The sequence below is a fragment of the Sturnus vulgaris genome, chromosome 5, assembly GCF_052056855.1.
Source record: "Sturnus vulgaris isolate bStuVul1 chromosome 5, bStuVul1.hap1, whole genome shotgun sequence".
In the NCBI taxonomy this organism is placed as follows: Eukaryota; Metazoa; Chordata; class Aves; order Passeriformes; family Sturnidae; genus Sturnus; species Sturnus vulgaris.
The window spans coordinates 23,862,608-23,887,380 of NC_142247.1; the positions used below are offsets into that span (position 1 = coordinate 23,862,608).

At 37.7% G+C, this 24,773-nt stretch overlaps 1 protein-coding gene across 5 annotated transcripts in view; it reads right to left on the reverse strand.

Moving 5' to 3' along the window:
* The window catches only part of EEA1 (early endosome antigen 1), a 75,914-nt gene that overhangs the window by 36,908 nt on the left and 14,233 nt on the right, over positions 1-24,773 (reverse strand). For 2 of the 5 annotated variants that reach the window (XM_088165053.1, XM_014889145.2), the window contains exons 2-9: positions 21,368-21,460; positions 18,710-18,832; positions 7,550-7,677; positions 3,610-3,664; positions 3,418-3,483; positions 2,541-2,580; positions 1,644-1,751; positions 1,436-1,557 (exon numbers count right to left, since the gene is read on the reverse strand). In XM_088165053.1, coding sequence (XP_088021179.1) covers positions 1,436-1,557; positions 1,644-1,751; positions 2,541-2,580; positions 3,418-3,483; positions 3,610-3,664; positions 7,550-7,677; positions 18,710-18,832; positions 21,368-21,460 — 735 coding nt within the window. Of the gene's footprint in view, positions 1-1,435; positions 1,558-1,643; positions 1,752-2,540; positions 2,581-3,344; positions 3,484-3,609; positions 3,665-7,549; positions 7,678-18,709; positions 19,903-21,367; positions 21,461-24,773 lie in introns of those variants that run through there. The other 3 variants (XM_088165054.1, XM_014889159.2, XM_014889170.2) reach the window with 3 other exon arrangements.

The window sequence follows — 24,773 nt, forward strand, 5'->3', positions numbered from 1 at the left end:
ATGAGCAACATCACATTGGCCAACATGCATCCAGTGCCAATGTAATTTCTCAAAAATGTATCAGATCATCAATTTATAGACAAGGTGACATATACAGTATTACAGCTGGGCTTAAAAAAAAAAAAAAGTGATTAGAAAACCTTCTCCCAAAAAAAACCAAAACCACAGAGAAGTGCTTATAAATCCCAAAGAGAACAGGATTTAAGGGCTAGTTTTTAGGTTTTGTCTGCTAAATTTTGAACTTGTTGATTGATTTCAATCAAATCTGACAAATGGAAAATTGTCTCAAAGATTTAATTTTTTAATGTAGGTTTTTAAATTTTTAATTTAACTTTTTATGTAGGTAGATGGATAGATATAGGATAATGCCCGTCTTCAAGAATTAATTCAGAAAATCACCACAGACAAAGCAAAAGGGCAGCTGAAGGCAGTGTCTTGAAGATACTATCAGATATGGCTCATACCAAGCCCACAAGTAAAATCTGTTGGTAATTCCATCTCAAGCACCATAACATCCCTCAGTATGAAACAGTATGGAGGGAAAGGAGGGGGATGGCAACGAGGAGCACTAGAGAAAGCAGAGAAAAGGTGTGTTGGCATCCTTAGAAGAGAAAAGGAACAGAAAAAAAAAAAGATAAGGAAAGGGAAGACAACAAACAACTGAGCAGGGAGGAATGGACACGTCCAGCAGCTGGGCAAGGCCAAGAGGCTCTTGAGGGCAGTCAGCTACAGGGAAGAAGGGGGATAAACAAATACTACTTTCCTCCAGAGTCTAAGCAGTAGCTGAGTGGGAGAAACTAGGAAATTCCTTGCACTACTGCATTAGAAGTGGCCCAGCTTGCTGAGTCACTGAGATTACTCCCTGGAGCCATGGCTGAATGTAAAAGTCATCAGGAGCCAAAATCCTGGAATACACACACATTGGTATTATCAGCCGAGTGCAAAAGGGGCAAGATTAACATAGGTATGATGATGACAGCTGCCAGCTTTTCAGCCACCATGTCACAAAACACCTCTCTGAGCACTTCTTAAAAACCCAGCTGCCCAAGGACAATCAGAGCATAACACCTCATGGAAAAAGAGTGACCTAAAGATAGCTGTGGAAGTCAGCAATGGCATGCTCTAAATTCAGGTCTGTGCAACACATTTATATGCGTAATACACTGCAGAAATTCTGAAGGGTAGAGCATCAAACAAGAAGATTATAACATAATGCAGGGTGAATTTTAAGGTATGTCAGAAACAACATATAATTTCTCTCCGGAAAAACACTGAAAATGCAGATCAAAAACAATGGTACTCTTAATTTTTTCAGCCCACAAGCAGACATCGTCAAGTTCAACAGAGTTTGACTGCTTTAAAACTGTTTGCTAGCTTTTAAATAAACCTCTCCCTTGACCTGAAAACAACAAAAACATTAATGTGATGTGAATACCAGCTCTGTCTTTAAGTCTTCTACTGTACTTCTCTCTTTCTGCAGTTCTTGTCTCAGGTTTGTCACTTTCTGTTCTGCACCTTCCCGAAGGCTGATTTCTTCATCATACTTTGATTTAAGATCTAATAAGAGGGAAGTGGAATAAATGATCCCTTTCACAAATTGCACAAGTAAAGAAGAGAATCAGATCTCATGCTGATACACTTACCCACAATTTCAGTGGCCAGTTGTGCTGCTTTTTGCTCAAATAAGTCTTTCATTTGCTTAATGTTAAAATTTTCTACTTGGATCTCTTCTAGTTGCCGTTCTAATGATTCTATTTCCATAAAAAAAGCAGTATTATTTTCAAGAAGAACTAGGACAGTACAGTTTCTCATGCCCATAACTAACCACAAGAGGTGAATATGTAATCCAAAATCCCTTAACATCCAATCCTCTTAGCAAAGTGAACAACCTTACTGAAGTTAAATATCTACAAGCATGATGTCACTGTCACTAGCTGAGTACTGTGCAGGACTAAGGACATATTGGTTTTCACTGGTCACAAATAGCCCTTCAGATCACTGCAACGTGATGTTGAATTCCACGCCCTGATCTGTAATTAAAAGCTTTAATCAGTATCAGTCAGATAGGTTATGTACAAATAGGGAAAATTTTCTTCTATGGGTGCCTCTTGAAGAACAGAGCAAGAATTATGAGTCTTCAAAACAAAAAAAAATTCACTGCTTTCTTTGCTAGCAATAAGCACAGAAAAACATTACATAAAACCATCAATAAAGAATGCTATAGTATATATCTGACTGCTTGAATATATGAAATTATTTTAAAAGTGTTCAAAATGTCTCATGAGAACAGCTTTCAGATTCAGAAGAACTCCTGTTTTGCTTCTAAAAAATTCAAACTCTGAGCCCCTGGAACATTTTCCCAGACTATTGCTTAACATAAATTGCTCTTAATAGGTCTTACAATGAAGTTTTTTTGCCAGTAATTGTAACATACCAGCTTTCTAGCTCTTTAATTTACCAAAAGTGCTAATTTACCTAAAAGCTAAACCAAAATAAATTCCAAAGCAGTGCAGAAATTAATATAATAAAATGTTAGCCACCTGTAGATGTAGCTGTTGTCAATCCATCAGATTTAGAATCCTTAAGAAAACAGAATAAATGCACCATTAGACAGTAGGAATAAAAACTACTACTTCCAAAGTTCACTCATCCTTTTGGAAAAGACAGGGAAATAAAGACTTCTATGCTCAGATACTTCACAGCCATATAAAAATACCTGAATTCAAACAGTTATAGTTGGAAGACTGGAAAATGCCAAGACGACTTTTCATTTCATATATTGCTACACTATTAAGGTTTCCACTCTAAGGCTTCAGTAAGAATCCCCTCCCCCTCCCTTTCCTCAATATAGAAATCTGTCCTTAAAACAGAGGTAACAGACATTAAGAAGTACATTTTGAGAGGGTGTTTTGTCAGAAAGCAATTTCTGAGATTTGCAACTATCCTGCATCTAAGCAGCTCATAGTAATAAAAAAAAAGCAAGAGCTTCCTTTAGGGCACAACACACCACAATTTGCCTTGCATTATTTTTTGAGCTCAGCTGGATACCTATGAAATACCACCGCTGTTTTCCAAAAGTTCTTACAAGACTCCATAGCCTTTTCTCATAAAAGATGAAACACCACATTCAATTTACTTTCTTTAATAAACTGAGTTCTGAATAAGCTCAACAGAAGGAAAAGTCTGAACTGAATCTGTAGTGAGTAGTATGGAAGAATAGTTATCTATTCTGACTTTGTTCTTTACATTTATATATCTAGTTACATTGTGCAGAGATAACTAGCTTTGTTTTCAAGAACATGTCAATATTTAAATTACAGTACTAACTAAATCAGGCCACGTGCCTTACAAAAAAGGTTTTAATCTTCAATGTCAATGCTGACGATAAACCTGCTTCAAGTATTTTAAAGCAATTACTTGCTGCCGCTGCCCCTGCAATTTCTCTAGTTCTTTCTTCAGCTCTTCTGAATACCATCTCTCCTCCTGAGGGGGAAAATGATAACGAAAAAAGAAAGAGATGGGGAGAGAGACTATAAATTCGGTTGCTCAAGACAGTGGAACACTTCAATTTGAAACAAAGAACCAAGTGCAATAAAATACATTTCCAACCTTCAGCGAAGCTTGCAAGTCTTGGACTTCTTGTCGGAGCAGTGATACTTCATCTCTGAATAAATATATCCATAGGGTGGAGAAAATGAATACACAGTGTTTATATTTTATCAATTACATAGAAGTTGTAACATGTATTAAGTAATTGGACTGATAGCCACATCCTACATAAATATAACTTACATAATTGTAAACATTCATTTTTAGATTTTTTTTAAATCTGGTTTGGAACAAACTAGATTACTATCACTTTGCACATCGCTTGAAAAATGCTAAATATATTAAATGGATAAGTAAAGAAATAGATATGAAAAAAAGCCTCACGAAATCAGAATGTAAATTTAAATCAGTGCATCAGCTCAACCACATGAGTTCAGAATGACAAAGCTATGCACTGGAACATTTAACCGGTTTGCATGCCCATGTACAAAAAGGACAGGTTTTTTCTCCTTCACTTCCCATATCGTGTAAAAGGAACACTGCTAAGCAACAGCATGCTATCCTACTTCTGAAATATGCAGTTACATAATTTTTCATCTACACACCAATTTGGTATGCCCCAAAGACATATTCACTTTATGGTCTGAATATTTAAAGCCTTAGAATTTAAAATTCTCAAATTTCATGCTCAAGCCTCCAGACACACAAGAACACAAGATCCAAGGCTGTAACTGTTAGTAATTGACTCACACAGCACCTTTCAAAAATCACAGGTCTCGTTACAGAGTTGCACAACTATACGCACAAGGATAATGTTGCATTACTGAGATACAGCCACTCCAAACCAAGAATACAAGGGTCAGTAAAATAATGCAAAAATACTCTGATTGCTTGTACAGTGGCAACACTAAGAGTTACACAGAATATATAATGTGAGGGTATACCAGTACCAACAAATCCTCTCCGTTTTATACCATATAATTTTATTGCTGCTGGTACGCATTATCTCCTCCTCCACAGGTGTTCTTTCAAATTATCTCATACTTTGGAGAAAAGAAACCACCAAAGCAACTTATTCCTTAGCTAAACTGGTGAGGAATAGATTCAATCTACATTAACATATTAGCATCAGGTCAGGGTCATCAAGTAGCAAGTGAAACATGCATTTGAACCAGTGGAGCAAGAACTCCAAGGCAGACCAATTTTAATGACAAAACAAGAACGGGATATCGGGAGATTTACTTTTTTTCAGAGGAAAATTTTGTTATGTACACATTATTCTGCCTATGTGATATATTTACTGCAGGTTTGCAAATACAACTTTACTGAGGCAGGTGTAGCTGCATTCCAAAACCTATACATTGGTTGTGAGTGGAGAAGAGGAAGCCACTTTCTCATCAGTACCAGTAAGTAAATGAGCTAAGATTCAGATCTAAGATTATAAATAAAAAAGCAGGTGGAACAGTTAACTGTATTAAAGTTGGGCTGAACATATATCAGACCTGCAATACTAAAGCTTTTAAGATGCTCTGGTCTTCACATTAGATTGAAGGGTTTGAGTTGTATAAAGCTAGTTTGTAGTAGAGGGGAAGGTGGAGGGGAGGAGAAAGGAATGAGTTTGTAACGTAAGGAGCCTTCTGCAGTAGTTGCCTTGATATCTCCAACAAAATTTTGTTTGACTATTTTAAAATGAAACCTAAATTTATTTTAACCAGTAGAAAATTCATGGGGGGAATTAGTATAAGGGATCACCACAGGCACTGTAACTTTGTTTTTCTTCCCATCATCCAAATCCTCACCAAATTTACTTTTCTGCTAGTTCTGTGACAATCCCTTCCTCTCTCAGCAGATCTGAGTCTACCATCTGGAAAATCCTTAGTGCCTTTTCGTTATGGTCCACTCTGTTTCCCACTTGTAATGCCAGTGCCTCCACCCTAGTACCGAGTACTGATGGCCTTGCTGAATCACACTGGGGGGAGTTACATGATTTACTCTTGGAACTGATTCATCATAGTTCACTGGGAAGTGGGAGGAAGAGGAAACTGTGTAATTCCCAGTACTTAACTTTTCCTATTGACTAAAATAGAATTTCACCTCCCAATCTTGGTCCTGAGAATTGCATATAAGCTTCACACATGGAGAGCAAGTGGAGTGGCTCCCTGGTGCAGTCTGCAATATTTTTTAATATTCCAAGGAATTCCAAGGCTTGGGAGAACATATATATGTTGAATGGGAGTTTTCTCAAGCAAGCACACAAATGAGTAGCATTAAAGAATGCCCCACTAATAGGAAAATATAGCTCATGTGTTACACAATGGCTCTCACCAGGCTCTCTTTATTCCATCAAAACTCCCTGACCTCATCCACTTTTTCAATTACATGAGAGAAAACAAAACTACTTGTCCCTAAACTGTCAAGAATCAGGGAAAAAAAGCCCTAAATTTCACCAGCCAACATCTGGCTGGCTTTGGAAATTTGCAGGCATAAAAATAAGTAATATTTAATATACTTATATTATATAATTATATTATATAATTTTATATATTTAATTATTTATAAATATATAAAAATAAGTATAATTTAATAAACTATATAAACAAAATAGTTATGACCAATAATTCCCCCATGTGAATGCTATTATCCTACAAAAGTATCACTTCAGGACTAAGTTGAATCACTCCAAAATTACTTAAATCAGGCATAAAAAGAATAAAAACTCATTATTGAATAAATGTGCACATCAGAAGCCCAATATGACTTCACTAGTACCCTATCACTTTACCCTGTATAAAGCCACAATTTTGCTTTCTTTGATGCAGCATCTGAGAGAGAAGGCAGCTATCCACAAGGAAGGAGTCATCCAAGACCTCTGCTAATGCTGGCTGCCAGTTTTGCTCAATACTGAGAAGATCGAAATCTGTGTTTGGGTAACAACTGAAACATGTTATCTTCCACACTCTTTTCTCACCACAGTCACCCTCACTTGAGTTAGTTACATAAATATATGTATTTCTTTCAATGTAATTATTTGTCAATTCGGGTCACATTTCTGCTTGTAACAAAACGTTTGAACTGTTCCCAGGATCAGTAGAAGCCACAGGGTCATATGCTGTGTATCTCTCTGCTACTCACTCTGACTCTCCTGTGTATAAACTGGGGGAGTCTGGGGGAGTGTGACATAAGAGCACCACAGACTGCTATTTACAACAGCACAAAACAATCACTGAACAGAATTAGTAGGAAGCAAGGGGGAACCTATGCAAATTTTACCCCCAAGAAAAATCTTCCCAAAGCAACTCAGACTACTCAGTTAAACATTTCTAAATAAAGTTTCACATTATCAGTTCCTGCTACATACTGCTGCTCTCAAAAATAAAACAACCTCATATTCTTCCAGGGATGTATTTAACAATACAGTTTTGGCCAAAAAAATGTAGTTAGTTTATAGTTTTTTTAAACTAGTTAAGATTTCTGAAGATCAGCATAGAGTTTCTGAAACACAGAAGGAGAATTACTGGCACACACAGAAACTTCTCAGATTTGCAAATAACTAGGTAATAAGCTCTTCAGGCAAATACTGATATTGTAATTACCCAGTAAGTACCCTAATTAACTAGGGACAAACTGAGTTTCTTTGCTATCTTTAGGGCTGTCCTCTCCACTCTCAAATGATGATATTTCAGCTCTATATCAGAAACTAGGAGAAACCTGTATTTTTTCTGCCACACTTGTAAAAATCATTCTGGTCTGCAATGCTGCATTGTCTGCTGAATTAGAAACAGGTGGCTTAATATCATAAACACAGGTATCTGAGTTTCACTTACTGTCAGGTCAGTACCAGACAACATAAGCTACAAGCTGCCTTTTAATTCTAGATGGAAATGGGACATGAACACTTACATACTTGACTGCATAAGTTCAAATTAATAAAACCTTCAGTGTAACTAGAAGCAGCTCAACACTGGCACAAAAGCACATGCACAAACGAGTACTGTTTCACCTTTCTGGTGACAGATGACCTTCCCCTCCATGAGTTGAATCAATGCCAGAATTATGAACTGCTTCATAGTGCTTGAACAGCTCCTCTGCTGATCCATGAGACTTCATACAGAGAGGACAAATAAAGCCCTATTGCAAAAAGGAAAAACAAACAAACAAAAAAATATGAAACACATTTCTTTTCCATCTTATTTTCATACAGAACTGTAAATTTTCTTTGCACATTTAAGAAGTAGTAAGTGCAATTTTGAAGATTCATACTAATTATTTCATGATCTAATAACAGTTCTGGCAATTAAAATGTTAGAAAATGCCTGCAAAAAGCATATTCCATTATTCAGTAAGTTTTTTTCCCCAACAGCATTATATAATAGCAACAAAATTTTATTTAGCAAAATAAAAAAGAACTGTTCTACAATTTCTTCCCCTCTACCCTCAACAAAACAATTTTCCATATAACTTTTCATAACATCACATTCTTATTCCAAACAGAAGGTAGAATCTGGAGCTTGGTTTTTAAAAAGGAAATATAAAGACCCTCTCTAAAGCATAGTAATTCATAAACCACTTATCTCCATATAGAAACTACTAATTTTAATATGGGCTGGACAACTAAGAATCACTTTTTACTTTTCATATAATTAATTTGCAAATGTCATTCAGATAAATACCACATCAAGAAAATCAGATCTCTACAGCCTTAAGGATCAGAAATCATCAATTTTCTTTCCAGCATATGTACTGCAAGCTTACCAGAGTGGAAATGTAGCAGATTGATGCCCTTGTTCTACCCACTAGCCCACAAATGGAAACAGTAAGGGTTATGGTCCTCCTTATGTAACTCTAAATATTTGTGGAGTGTCCAAGCTGCCACTTAGCAGAAGTACCATCCACCTAATTTTTCACAGTTTATTACATCTGGTGTTGACTGCTGGACTTTACACTGGCTCCTCACTCATGTGGTTATCATGCCAACTCCGAGCCCAATTCCCATCTACACTTCAGCCTGTGATGCAACATAGCAGCAACACTAAGACATTCCAGAGTAAGAGGTGAAAACCTCACATTAAAGACTCCCTGTAATCCCAAGCAGTGCAAAAGACCTTATGTAAGTATGACTGTCTTTAATTTTTTTAAGGCTCCCTGTTCCTTTAATTCATTTCAAATATGCATTTTTATATGTTATCCTTAAGTTTCTTATGCACTATAAACTGTAGTGTACTCCAATATCCAAGATGAGAGCACTCCTCTAAACAGGATTATTACACTTCCCCTAGCACAGGCTCATATATGATTTATGAAAGACCCATGAAGAGTTTTGACACTTTTCTGCTCTTAACATTGCATTTGGATGCTAACAGACAAGCCACCACATTTTAAATATTAGCACAAAGTAAACTTATTGAATGTGTATGTTGATAAGCACAAAAAGCACTCATTTATTAACTTGGTATTCATAGCATTTTGTTTCATGAGTCACTAAGAATTCAACAACATTTACATGGTTTTAACCCAGGAAAACTACCATGTTCAGCTACTCAAATGTAGCCAAAGCTTTAAACAGAGCCTTCATAACTTCTATTATTTATTTAGTGTTTCAGAAATTAATTAGTAAATGCAGTTGCTTGTCAAGTCCCCCACATATCACATGGAAAACTAGTTTTGTCACAACTAGCCAAAAATACAGTGTACTCTTCCCTAAACAATAAACAGGCATTTAACCTGAACAACCATTTATTTATTTGCAGAGTTGATCAGCACAGTTTCACTCCAGATTAAACCAGTTTAACCTATATATACGTAAAAGTAGAGAAAATTTGTTCAGCTACAACGTTCCCAGTAATGTTTATCTGATACAATTTGCATAGGACGCCAGTGAGAGTCACTCTGAACCAGAGGGACTGCCTGGCACACAGCAAATGTTAATGAACCATAGGGGGTCAAAAAAAATGGGAATTGGGGTTTTTCCTAGTATGCTTTATACAGAAAGCAGTCAGTTTCATACAATGACAGTGCACTGCCACAGCATCCTTTTGAGGTGATACTGTACTAAGCAGTTCTCAGTGCAGTGTTTAGTTGTTTAGTTTCCCAGTGATGGGAAGGCCTGCTGTTCATAGAGAAAAGTACATGTTCCTCATAGTTCCAGTAAGCACATCTAGAAAGAAAAAGTGCAGAAAATTGTTCCGGCCTCTCCTTCCTTTTGCCCTTTATCTCTTTTAATTTAAACAATAAAATCTGTTTCTTTGCTTGGTTTTTCTTTTTTTTTTTTTCTTTTTTTTTCTTTTTTTTGTGGTTTTATTGTGCTTGGGGTTTGTTCTGTGCAGATAGGAGCCCTAGAGAAGAGGAAAGAATAGATTACATGTGCAATTAGCCCAGGGGAACAGCAATCATTCATCTCAATTATTGGGCAACGCCAGCCAAGATTTCCCAGGCAGGCAGGGAGGCAGATTTAAAGGCAATGTCCACAAGGACAAGGGGCCAGAAGCAGAGCAGAGCTGCTGAGCAAAGGGAATGTGCTGCAGTTTTGAGCTTCCAGGGTGGATGGGAGCTCTTGGGAGGCAGGCATACTGACACTGGCAGAGGGGGGAAACATGGATAAAACCTCTTCCTCTCCTTGTTAGAAACTGCCTTCCTCTTACACGAGCAGGGATAAAGAATGCATCACTCACCAGCCACAAGCTCTCCACCAGCATTCTCATGACCGTGGCTGGCCTCAGTTTTGGGGGACCTGGCACTGTGGGAGTCAGCTCTCAACTGCACAATTAATTTAATGCAGTTTTTGCTAGAGGTCTGACATACAGGCTCTAACAGAGTGAGCCATTACCCTTCAGCAACAAGGTGCCCTTGCCATGGAAAATGTCATCTTTCCTGTGCAGAGGTGGACAGGAACACCAGCTCCTATAGATGCAGGCAACTACCACTCATACATCAGAGCCTCAAACTGCATGAACCCAGGAACCAGCTGCCCCTCACAGACTGATAATATCCAATGTTGGCTCAGAAGCACTAATTCAGTTCTCTTTACAGCAGGAAAATCAGAATTATCAGGATCTTCCTGGCAGCAGGCAGTAACAGACAGAAGTGTATAGTTTCCTGGATCTGTTACTATCAGCCCCAGTGACAATCTTGTTTAGAAAATTGGGTTGGTGTATCACTAATTTTAAAATCTCTTTAAAAATTAAAATTAAATACAGCCAAATAAAAAATATCTCTCAGTATCACCTTGAGATGAACTTTGTAAATATGGTCAAAAGTGTGTTTTACTATTCCAAAGACAAACATGTAAGAGGGGAAGAAACCTCATAGTCTGAGATGCTTAAATTTAGCGAACATTTCTGTCAGTTTGCAGGAATTTATATCAGGTCCAACATATTCCTGTATCAGAACCACACCTGTCTTGCATAAAGAGGAGATTGTGTAGCTACAACCTAGAGATGTAATACAGGTCATCACAGCTTCAGGGAGCAGCTGAGGCATCCTTCCCAGTAAGCCTGCACCTGGATGTGGAGGCTGAAAGCCTCTCAATGAGAGAATCTGCATCACTCCCCTGGAGGTTATGCCCTTAGGCACTCCTCTCATAATGGTTACAAGAAGTTACTCCCAGCATGCCTCCCTGTTTCATGTAAATTGCCTTTACCCCATTGGCCCTTCCCCCTTTGTACCTCCCCTGAGCCCTCAGATGATTCGTTTGCTGCTTTACCCCACCCCCTGGCTTTCCTATATCAACCCTGCTCCCTCAGATCCCTTTGAGCCTGTTCGTCCCTGGACCCCTTCAAGGAAAGAAGAATAAAGCTTTGCCTTGGATCACCACACCCAGCTCCCGTCTCTTCCTCCTGCACTGACCAAAGCGGAGAGCTCACAAAAGAGCTGAAATCACTCTCTGCCCAGACACCTGGATACCTTAACTAACAGACTCCTTTACTCAAGAAGCAAGTATGAGAGTATCTTGAATTTTCGTCAGTTTCCTTTTAACATGTACTTAGGGATTACTTTGCATAAAGCACAGCCATGGAGAAGTGAAAGGTATTTCACATTCTTCATTTAGTAAAAGTGAAGACAGCATTTACAGCCCCTTCAGTGCTGCACCGTAACTCATGATTCCCTGGCTGATGTTTCTAGTTGGGTTTCATCTTTCACTTTATACAGGAAGAAAGGAGCCTAAAAGAAGTTAAATGATGATTACTTGGGTTTGTTTTTATGCCATCTCACCAAGAAATGACAATTTATTGAATTTAAAGATTTTTGCAGATGCCTGTCAGCTTCACAGAAAACAAAAAATAAATTATAACAACTACATGCTCTAGTTTCTATCAGGAAAGAGTTCTTGAAATCGCCACAGAATTTCTGAAGTAATGTACAGAAAGAACAGTAAAAAAACCAAAGGCATTCAAACCAAACCCCAATTATACCTACACAAACAACCAAGTAGGAGACAGCACACAATTTAAAGCTCATTATAGCCCCCATCCAATAATCCAGGCATTTCAATGACAAGGAGTGAAATGCTAAACTTCAAATCCCAATCTTCTCATCCCAAGGGAAATGTCCTCTTTCAGGAGGCCCATGAGTCATGCCAAGCATCAAGCACTACCAGAGCACCATGCTGTTTGCAGTGGGACAGGCCTTCCGCAGTGCAAAGACTCCAAAACACACGGGTTTCACTCACAGCACAACAGAAACTGCTACGTAGAAGCTCTGTAGGAAAGCATCTTGCCTTGAGTTACAATGCCAAATTTCACAAAATATCTCAGACTCCATGAAAGCACCAGAAGCTTTCTTATCTACCTTTCTCAAGACAGACTCACTAATAAACCCGAAGAGCAAAAAACTACTTTTCCTCTCTAACAGTTGAGATTTATTTTCAGGCTTGATAAAGTTAAGCTTCTCAGTGCTCTATCTCCTCAAAGCCATCCAAGGTAAATTATTTTTTTCTGGTAACATTAATATTTGTATGAATCATTAAGACAGCATTCTTTGGGAAGTATGCCAAGATACTAAAAACAACACTAGAAGGAAACTCTGGCTACAAAAACTAGTGTGGGGTTTGGGGGATTTTTGTACTAAAATAATTTACAGAGCTATTAACTATTAGAAGAACTTTACAACACTGAAACACAGTGCCCAGCAAAAGCAGGGCACAGACCCACAGGCAGACAAGTGCACAACCAGACCAACTGCAGGCTACCTCCTAATCCTCACATGATTTTAAACTGGATGCAGAAGTAGTTTCTGTAACAGGAAAATAAATGTGTAGGACTGAATGGTTTCTCCGTTTCTGTCTTCTCCTTATATTACTCTGCAGGACTAGGGGTAGTGGGGTTGGCTGTGTAAGGATGTATTTTGAAAATTTCAGCCTTTTCAGAATATTGTGTTACTTTTAATGATTTTTTTTCATCAGTTAAAGGCTCCCAACTGAAGTTTAAAAAAACCCCTAACATTTACATGTAGATGTCTACTCCCCAGTCAATACCAATGCAGAGCTATTTAACACAGTTAATGGAGCAAGAAACTAGTCATCTGACTGAACAAATGTGTATACCTTAGGTAGGGTCAGCATAACAACTCCCAGGGCTCCATCATCGGTAACTGGAGCCTGAGACACCTACATATAGATGCATTCAATCTCTCTTCTTCTGACAACTACTCTCCTTTTGCCCTGAGCTTTAATGAAATGGTCTTTTAGAGCTAATATGAAATCTTGTCTTAATCAGCTAATGAGTGAGAGCACAGCTTACTTCATTCAAAGGTCTTTTTTCACAAATTAAAACTGGAGTTATCTGGCAGACAGATAATACCTCTTGTAGGATAGTCCCATAGACAAAACAGTTTTTACTGGATGGAATGTGCTCAGGTCCTTAGAATTCAAGAAATAAGGCACCTTATTTAAGTTTTAAAGTCACAGCCATAGCAACTCAGCTTCCTTAGCATCTTCTAGCAATATCTGATGATAGTGTAGTCAATCCCATTTTAATACTGCATAGAATTGAATAATAGGGTGCTATGATTGCTGCTGATCTACAGATGTGTGTGGTAGAGAGCCACATAGCACAAATAGCTTCATATAGCACAGAGCTTCATTTACTAATACATACAAAACTTCTGCAACATCTTGTACTTTTATTCCAGCACTTACATCATGAGTCAAGCTTAGAGAATCGTGTAACTTCACTGCTTCACTGTTTTCCCTTCTTGGAAAATATTTAAGAACTGTGGTAAACAAAACAAAACAAAAAAATCTAACTAAAAAAAACCTCCACCCTACAGAATAATTTCAGGATAACTGACACTTTTACCATATGGAAAACATTCATGACTATTCTACTATACACATGCTATAGGACACCTTAGCCCAAACCAAAAACCAGGATGCACTTTAACATGCTTGGCATTCACATGAATAGGCTTTAAGTTTAAACAGATTTGAGTATCTAAGTTTCACCATTGACCTTTCAGAAATACCAGGCCAGCACCCCCCAACTGCAGCCTGTTTCCAGTGAGCTGCATGAACAAAAAGCCAATAGCAGTGATTGAAGCCCAGGGCTGTAACACCTTCTGGCCATGACGTAGGTTAGCCTATCTCTCAGAATCCAGACTGACATTAGCAACTCTCACACAACTGTATTGGTACAATAAGCTGTATGCTGTGAATAAAGTCCAACATGTTTAGAAAACTGAAAGTAAGCTTACCATTCATGTTTCTTACACTGCAGGTGAACCTCCACAATGATCCTCAATACAAGATACACATCTTCACCAGCACTCAAACAGTAAGTCCAAGTTAAAACCCAGATATTCTCTAGTTACACCGTGATTTAGAGTCTGAAACTTTTTACATGATGGAAGATAACAAACTATATATTTAGGGCCAGTGGAGAGAAACATAAGTGATACTTCAGAGCTGAAAGATGTATCAAGTAGCTTCTAGATTGTATTTGCCAAATATATATCAAAGCAATTAACTGAATCCTCAGGAAGTTCTCAGAAGCAGATTAAACAGTCTGCAGAGACAGCAAGGGGAAGACTACATTTTATAATTTATTTCAGAAGGCTTACATATTGATTTAAAAAATCATGACATATTTTAAGTTAAAGAATAAATAAATTAGGTCAATCCTTTTATATATTGCTAAAAGGAAAATACAGTCGACATTTTTCGTGTCTTTCACCAGATAAAGCCCTTTCCTCTGTGTTTATGTAAACAGGAAGATGACAGTGGCTTTTAGATAACATCTCTATTTAATCATTAGAAAAGTAGGTAAAAAGGTCACGTTGAATATAATTAAGACCTGCAGTCCATTCCAATTTTACAAGTATTTAAATTTCTGGACAAAGAGAGCAAAGGTGCATTTATATAGTATTTTATACCAGAATGTAGAATTTGTTTCTTCCTAGAAAAGAAGCTGGATTCTTCCTGAGAAGAATAGAACCAACATAATTTCTGATTCAGTTCTCTTATGTTTTTACTGCTATTGATGAGTAAGACTAAAATTGTGTCACAACCTACAAGACCCCAATTTTGTCATGAATTACAAATTCTAATCCAGTGGGATCTCTATTTCTTAAAGAAAAGTCATATTCCATGGCCAAATTAAATCAAATCAGTATATCTAATTCTTCATTTTCTTAATACTGTTCAGATGTTAAAGAAAGCTAATACACTAATGTAACTCCATCAATAATTTCTGTTCATGTACAAAGCATGAGGTGAAAAGAGGCACCATAACCTAATTTGGGAAGCAACTGAAAGAGAATAAAATATCAGCTTTAAAGCAGTGACATGATGTCCTGTGCAATAACAGTCTGAAACATTCCAAGGGCACACATAAAAAGAGAAGATTCACTCAATTGCAACTACAATATGAGACAAGTGGGAAAAAACATAAAGAATGTAGTCTTTTTAAAGACTGACTTCAAAACCACACATTTTTGCACAACTACTATGCCAATTTACATTCTCTGCAATTCTGCTATGAAAAACCTATTCAGAAAACATCAAGGTCATCTTGCTTGTATTAGCCAAGAAACATATTCTTACTAAATGTCTGGAAATTTATGAAGACTACCCAATAAAACCATCTGAAAATTGTCTTAGATTTAGCCCAACTGGTAGATAAGACAATAGATATTAACAGCCACTATTTTCTAAATGCTGCAGGGGTACCATCCAGTGGTTGCTGTGGATGCCTCTGACAAAAACAGGACAAGAAGTCTCAAACTATGCCTCTATAGTGACTCACTGTTTAGATGTTCTGAACGTCCAACAGAGACTGTCAGGAAATGCAGGACACAGTTTAGAAATGTATCGTTCCTTTCAATAAAAAGAAAATAAAACAGAAGCCACCACACAGCTTTTGTTAGTGACACCACTGTATACATGAAAGTTGGGGAACAATATTTGGGAACTTGGCAATGTGTGTGACTTTCATACAGCATTTGTTTGGTTAAGTTGGCTATACATGGACAGATATTTGCCAACATTTTGGTGGTTTTTCCTGCAGCTGAATAGGCCATTGTATTTTAAAGCAAGGCTTCATCACAGCTTGGGAGGCAGATGAAGTGTTTCACTGACATTTTCACCAGTCATCATATGTTTCAACCCCTAGATTGAACAAGAGGGCTGCAGAGAGAGCCGTTCAAGAAGATGGCGATAAATCAGGCTGTAGGCAAGTGGCAAGAAACCTTTCCCACAACAGGAGCTGTGCACAACACTGCAGGTGTGAATGTTTGTGCTTGAAGAACAAAGACCAATTCATTGATTGGAGGACAGAGAGGAAGAAAGAGCAAGGAGAACGGAGGGGCACTTGATGAAATTTCCATCAGCTGGTAGGTATATCAGTTGAAGAAGGGTTAACAAAGAAGCTACACCTAAAATCTAAATCAAGGTACTAAGGCTTTTGTGAACCAAGTAACAATTTTTCAGGTCTCACAAAGTGTGACCAAACACTGGCCTTGCAACACATCCTATCTCCTTGTTTAAAAAGAATTCACTAGCAAAAATCCTGAACTCTCAAGCTTCTTCAGCACTGTTTCCAACAAAAGGTATTTGAACACTTCCCAATATTATATACTATCCACAGTACTCTACAAGCAATACTACTAAACATTTACAGTTTAAATAAGGCAAACTGAGAAATGTTTCATATGTCTGCTACATAAGATGACATTGACAACATTTTATCATTGTTATAATGCTGTCCCAGAAAGGGCAGAGATTGAATGAGGTGCGACAGCCTGGCTGTGTTGCTATTTCAATGTGTTCGCTACAAATGCAAACTATTCTCCATAAGCAAACAATAAGCTTGCTTGTTGACTTCTCAGTAGTCAAACATTTTAAACTTTTCATACTGGTATTGACTACAGTTATTAACAGAATTCCCCACGTTTTCAATGCTTCTAAGCATTCTCATATAATAAAAGATCAAACCGAAAAAAATCCCACACACATATTCGCTTTCTTTGTTTCTCACCTTTTACTCAGTAAATATCCACAGTACAAAGAAACACAGCTTCAGCAACAGGAAACAGCTAGAAACAAGTGAATTTGTATTTCAAGTGCCACACTCAATACACAGGTTTATCAAGTTAAAATCTGTAATCAGCTCTTGACCAGTGAAAAGTACAGACCAACGAACTGACAAAAAGTCAGTGGAAAAACAAAAAGTCAAAGTGGGCAAGAACCCTGCAGTCAATGCCATAAATATGCTACACAACCAGCTTAAATAAAACATCAACAACTTCAGGTAATCAAACCACCTCTGATGGCTCACATCCCACAGTCTACTGACACCATCACATCAGGAAAACCACAGCTTATTTCAGTACAGCACTTGCATTGTGACCAGAAAATAACAAAAGTAAGAAGTTGACTTGACTACAACAGAGCCCTAGTGACAGCCACTGCTTCAACAAGAGGCAGTGAGGAGTCCATCAAAAGCCATACTCAAGTTGTCCTGGCTCTGAGGAGGTCCCACACCACTCCAAGAAAGCAGCACAGCTCAGTCTTATCACAGATCCTTCTCACTTTAGCAGGTGACACTTCACACTCGAAATGACGCCTCAGGTTATCTCTAGAATAATCAACGTATTGATTCTTTCCATCATTTTTGAGAATAACATCCAAGAATTTGAAGTTTTCCCTTCAAAAATACAGTACAAGTACATATCAAGTATAAAGAAGGAAAAAAGCACTACCTAGAAAATGTAACAACAAACCAAATAAAATCACATCACATACACATCCTAGAATAAACACTTAGATATCAAATCTCAACAAAAGTAACACTGGCAGAAGCAATGCAAAACTTCACCTCTATAGCAACCCATTTAGTGTACAGCAAGCTGCCTACCCCCAGAAGTCAAATCTACTCTCTCAAGGCTTACAGCAAAAAGAATCAGATAGCCTTGTGCAGCTGGAAGCTGTTGACTTCCAGAATCTAAATTCTTCTAGTTCTTGAGCATAAAACTATGCATTTTGTTTTAAGTGTGCAGTTTTACACTGCACAACTGGAAGAATTTAGAAATGCACTACAATTTACATCAATTTACTGAAACAGCCTTTGCATTTTCTTGGGGGCATAAACAATCCAGTCACCTTATCTATTAAAAATTTGGTTTTCTTATTAACCTTATAATACTGCTGCAATACATAAGCTCTTAAACATGTTTAAAAAAGAAGTTTCTGAGTTTTTTTATATTACCACCCTCTATTGTCTTTACCCAATGTACGATCTTGCACTAGAAATTCGCTTTTAAGAAACGTTAGCTAATAAGAACTCAAAAGATTTCTTTTCACAAAGAACGTGCCTGATCCAACACCATGTTTATCATGATACTGAGTCTGATGTGAAGAAAATCAAATAAGGAAACAGTCTTATTTATAAGAAAATCAAGCAAAAGCCGTTAAAAAAAAGTGTATATATCAGTGACTGCAAGTCTTCCAATACTGCAAATGTCTCATGTGACAGACAACTGCAAACCAGAAAACTTGACATGAATTAATTCTTCTGCTGAATGTATACTTTGGAATCATGCATATGAGGTAAAATTGCATTTAAGCAAGGAATCAAAAGAAACTATTTAAAAGGCTGACACCATAAAAATATGTAGTTCATTTAAAGCAGCCCACCACCAAAGCTATTTAAACAAAATAAACAAGACCCACACTAACAGCTGCGAGGTCGCGAAGCTCCTGTCTTCCTTCTGTCCCAGTGTGCTCACTCTGGTAATGTTCAAACAGATCAGTGGGAGTTACACACATTTTCATACACAATGGACAGATGAAGCCCTGTGAAATGTACATTTGTTTTTAAGAAACTAATTAAGATAAAAAAATGCAGATCAGGAATCAAAAGATTGAATTCGTATGCTGAAAGCTCTCTATAATCACCAAAAGCAAAAACTGTTTTCCTCTTGAGGAGAGAACTTCTACAAACCATACCAATACCACAGAGAAGGCAAAAAGGAGGAATTATTAAGGACATGAAAATAAATAAATCTAAAACATGCCTTAAAAACTAGGACTATGCTGTATACTGTGTGTTTTCCTTACACTCTTGGTGCCCCCTTCATGTGACAGAGGAACAAGCTGCATAACAAACTGTGAAGGGAGCATTACAAGGCACATTATGTCACATCCATCACAAGGCTTCCCATAAGGGTGTTCAGATGTTTCAGAGAAAGAGGGAGTAGTGGTGCAGTGAGATTGCAGAAATGCCTCTATAAATTAATAAGCAAGTTTGCAACAGCAGCAGGAGAGTCTGAGGCAAACCTGTCTGGTTAAGGCAGTTACACTACATTAAGGAGAGCATCATCTCACTGGTAGACTCACTGCAAGCATGGAATATTTAGCAACTCTGCACTGCAGAGAGTTGCACTGGGACCTAAGCCGCAAATGTAAGAGAGACTCAAATGCTTCCTCCTTGGGCAGACTGTACAGTGAATGAAAGACTTCATTATGGCCTGTGACCTGAATGCCAACATGGTCACAGACAGGACATAAGCAAATTTTTACCTCTCCTTGAGCAGTTTGAGCAGTCTGAATTCAGACTTTCCCACTCCTTCTGTTTCATACTACAATTCTCAAAAATCAGGATTTATTTCAACCAGGCTCGAGAAGAAAGGAAACATGCAAATCTGCACAGATTTAATAATTATTCTCTATTTGAATCGTGCAACAATACAAATAAGAAAATCTAGCAAAGAAACCAGAGTGAAAACAAGTTAATGGACTTCTGACTGCATAATAATGGATAACCAGGTAGGAATATCATGATAAAACAAACAGCAAACATTCTGCAGAGACCAGCTATGGTGCCCCTGAAGAGAAGTTCCAGGAGAGACAAGACCTCAGGCAAGCTGTGAGGGAAAAGGAAGGGTAACAGATTTGAGTAGTGTTACATGTGAATCTAAATACCCATCACCAGGTTCAGAGCTCAGTTTCAAACAGACTTTGAAATTCTGTGCTAAGGATAATACTCTTTGCAAGAAATGATGGAGTTATGGGCAGCTAAAAGATACATTTTTTTATATAAAACATGCATATCAAGGGTGACAAGGCAGCCTTTGGTCTGATCCAGTTTTGACTCAGTAGAAAGAACAGCCAATGGGGCAATAGTGCAAGCACATCACCACACTGAAAGCTCATCCCATGTCAAGAAAATACCGCTCCATTAGTTCTGAGGTACCTTATGGCACACACAAGCTGTACAGTCAGCGATCGTGCACTCATGTTAACAGAATTGTATAATTTTAGCCAAACTTTAGAAAGAAGTAATCATCTCATTGCATGTTTTTATGCCTTAATCAACTACATAAGTAGTAAGATTTCAGTCTGCAATTTAAGAATATTTATCTGCTTCAGGGATTTTTAAATATGCACACAGAACAGATTTGGACTCTAAAATGTGTGACATGTAGAAAATGCAGCAAAATATTAAGGAATCTCTGATTGCATGGACTGCAATAAGGCTTCAAGAAAGAAGAAATAAGCAGATGCACAGACAAGATTTTAAACAGCACAGTGAAAGTTTATCTTATCTTTTATGGTATCAACACACAGGAGCATTTGAATCATCACACACTTTATTCCGTGTTAGAAAGGTCACTTTTCCCCCTTCAGTGTTGTAATAGGGGTAATTAACCTTGCACTGTATTTGTATGTTAAGCTCAAAACATTTTTAAAATAAGTAATCAGGCTACATTAGCACAAACAAGCTTCAACAGCCAGTGAAGTCAATTTGTATTTTTCAGAGTTAGTGTCAGACAACACTGTAAATACAAAGACATTGCAATACGGGATTGCAGCAAGAATAACAACTTATTCTGCTGATTAAGTATGGCATACAGCACAGGAAACACTGATAGGATTTCTACTCCAACACCAAATAAAACCCAATATATTTGATGTTTCACAAGAAGGAAGAGGTTTCCAGTACACACTATAGCTTAGCAGAAGCAAGGTGAAATTGGAGTACAAGCATGATAAAACGTCAATTCTTGTTTTTTGCAGCTCTCATGAAAGATTTATTTAAAAGGAGCCTTATGCTTACATCCCATTGCTTTTAATTTTAATAATTCATCTCTACAACTACAGGAAGCATTGCTTGTGACCATTAGGATAAATAAGCCTAATTAATAGTTACATATAAACATAGCCTAGTCTTCCATTTTTATTTAAATAACAAACAATTTTTAGTATATGACATTTGCAAGTATTTGTTTAATACAGCTGATATTTAGGAAAGTTACTCCAACAGCTCCATGAATCAGAGAAATAGCATCCAAGATTTAGGACATCAGTCCCATGTATGGTGCACAGTACCTCTGAGGAGCCTTCGTTGTTCACGTCCACGGCATTTCCAGGTGTGGCAGATGAATCTGAATCTGAACTCTGAGACCCACCTCTACCTGGAGTCTGAAATAGATGGGGAAGACAAAAATGACAGTCTACATTTTAATACTTAATAAATATTTAATAAAGCACAGTACACATCCTATGCAAAGGCCTCTCTTCTACTTGTTGGAATACAGAGGTATTTTCCCTCCACAAGAAGTGAACAGGCTGACAAGCCTGTTTAATTTTCAGCACAACGCTTCAACAAAAGCCTTTATCCAACACTCTCCATACATAAAAAAACCAAGCAGATACCAGAAGCAAAGGCTAGGATTTTAAACCACTTCCTCTCATGAATGCTCACCACAAAATAAAAACTAAACTCTGCCCTTGTATCACTCTTCGTGATGGTAAATCAGGTCGCTATATCCTACAGGAAAACAGCAGAAATTATAATCTAAAACGTTTCATTAGTAGTAAACTGGTATCATCCACTTTCTTGGTAACTTTCTACATTCTGGACAAGCCCTTATACATATGAAAGACGGAAAACTAAAGTTTGAGAATCCTGTTCATTCAACAAGCACACAAGCAGGTACACTGCCTTGATCTGGAAAAAATAAAAATAATAATCAAACCTTTGGTAAAGTTAAAACATGCTAATCAGTAAGACAACCTATAAAGATATACTCCTATGAATATGCTGAAAATCAAAACAACAATAATAATTTGAAACTACAGACTTATATAAAATAAGGAAATGAACTTTAAATACGACATAATTCAAAATCTGCATAGATGGATTGTATCTTATAGTCGTTATTTAACTATAACTTTAATTTAAATTTGATTTAACTTCTCTTACTCATCTCCAGAATGTCACTGCTTAACTGATGGCAGAAGAGTAAGCATTCTCAAAGTAAACATCATTAAAGAATTATCTTAATATGTATATGCAATCCTAGTTTCAAGAGAGAACAAAAAGTTCATTATCTAGTTCCAGTATGACAATCTCAAATGGGATAAAGTAATGCTACTGCTGTATTTTAGTCCATCTGGAAATACTTGTAACTCCATAAAGGATTTTATAATTTAATATAAGAGGGTAAAGAATTTAAATATATAGACTGAAATCTACGGAGAGAGGGACAGAGTTTTAGTTTCTTGATCTTTGTGCCTCTGTAATCTTATTTGGAGAAGAATTTTCTTGCTAAGATAGATCCTTTTATTGAAAATAAATCAGTTATATAACTTCTTATAAGGTATCTGCAGCACACATGATTCCCATTCTTTGAATATTAAGTATATTTTCCTACTTTGTTTTAAAAAGAATGTTCTATTTTCAACTTTCATAGATAAAAAGATAACATAGTAAAGATAGCAAAGATAGCAAAGATAACAGCCTTTTACTATTTATCAAATCTAAAATATATGTCATTAACAGGTCAAGTTTGTTGATTAAAGACCTAATTCCCAGTGAAATACATTTCGGTTTTGGAAGATTGGCCAAAGGGAAATGAGAAGGAGTGAAGCACTAAGCTATGGGGGCTGGTGACAGTAAGAGAAGACAACCATCTCTCCTCACCCCAGCCTTCCCTGAGGTCATCAGTTATGTGATCAACATACTCTGGTTTTCTTACTCCATGTCTTTTTCGCCTTAGCTGTATTGTATTTCTAAAGAAAATATAAACAACATTTCCTTCTAGTACAGCATACAAAAGCAACAGGCAAGGCAATGCAAGCTCTGCAAGTTAATAATAGGAGAGGCAAAGAAGGGAGTAAGCAGAGATACTATACACATGCAGAATATATCAAAGTGAAGGCATCAGTACTTCTTCACAGGGTGACTGACACAAGACGCTAAACAAGGTACATGCCAGCATGGACCACAGGTGCACACTCTTCAGGTTTCCACATGACATCAAACTGGGAGGACCAGCTGATACACTCAAGGGCAGCGCTGTCACTCAGAGGGACCTAGAAATGCCACGAGAAACAGGGCAAGGGGAACCCTACGCAATTCAACAGGGATAAAATGCAGAGTCTGGTGCCAGGGAAGGAAAATTCCTGGCAGTAACAGAGGTCTCTGCTGCAAAGGACCAAGGCCATATGTGAGCCAGCAAGCCGAACAGGAGCCCACAGTGTGCCCTGTCTGCAGAGATGGCAGCCAGAAGCCTGGATTGTGTTAACAAGGAGCCCGGCCAACTGATCAAAGGAAGTGATCATTCCCCACTGGCCAGCACTCTTTGGACCCTGTCAAGGTACTGCTCCCCCAGTCCAGGGAAAACACTGATAAACCAGCGCTAGTTTAGCAAAAAGCAACCAGCACAACTGAGGATGAAGCATCTGACCTGTGGGAGAAGCTGAGGGAACAGGCTGGCTCAGCCTGAAAGCAGAGACAGCTTTGGGAGCACCAAACAGCAGCCATACTATCATTCATGAAGAGGCCATCAAACAGAGGAAGCCAAGTGGTCTAAGCAGCACATGGTGGGAACACCAGACACAAAAACTGAAATTAGAGATTCCTACTGGATATAAAGAACCACTTTCCCAGTATGAGATAGGTCTGAGCAACTTGCTCTTGACCTTCCAAGTTGATCCTGTTCACTCCTGGGAGATCCTGAGCTCCCTTCCTGCCCTAATTGTTCTGCAGCCTAAGAAGTGCTGCCCACAGAAATACACATCCCACAGGAAAGCTTTGAAATACAAGCTAAGTAACTCCCTTAATGAACATGTGGATTGTTTTCAATTGACGGTCAGAAGAATAATATCTAAAAGAAATTATAAGTCGTAGCCAGGTTTCCCAGGAAGACAGGTAATTTAGAATACTGCACCTAATGTTTCAGTGGCACTAAGAAATGGTCTAACAGTTTCTTTCGACAGGCAGCATCTACCTCTGCTTTTGCAATATCTGAGCATACACTTTCAGCACACCTGATGAATCATCTAGTCCCAAACCCAAGAATCTTCTGCAACAATTAACACAATATTTTCTTCACCTCATGTCATAATTCCTTATACAACACTACTGTACATTGTTATTAGCCCATCCCATTTCACCCTAGAGCTGACTCCATTTTGCAATGAGATTTGCATATTAAGTTCTGCTAGTTCTAGAACTACAAATTTGAGATTATTACAACCTCCAAGATGCAAGCTCTTCTGTTATTACTCCACTGTACACTGTTATTACTCCATGGTTGCTCAAAGTATTTGCTTTATGAAACACTTGAGACATTGTATAATCACACTAATAAGCACTGGATGGCATGTCTTATGCAGCATTGTATGACAGAAATTATTAGACAGTACCTGGTAAAATCCTTCTAACCTTTCAAATATCAGTGTATGTTCTTGAAAAGAGAAAGCACAATTCCAAGCTAGATTTAGAAAG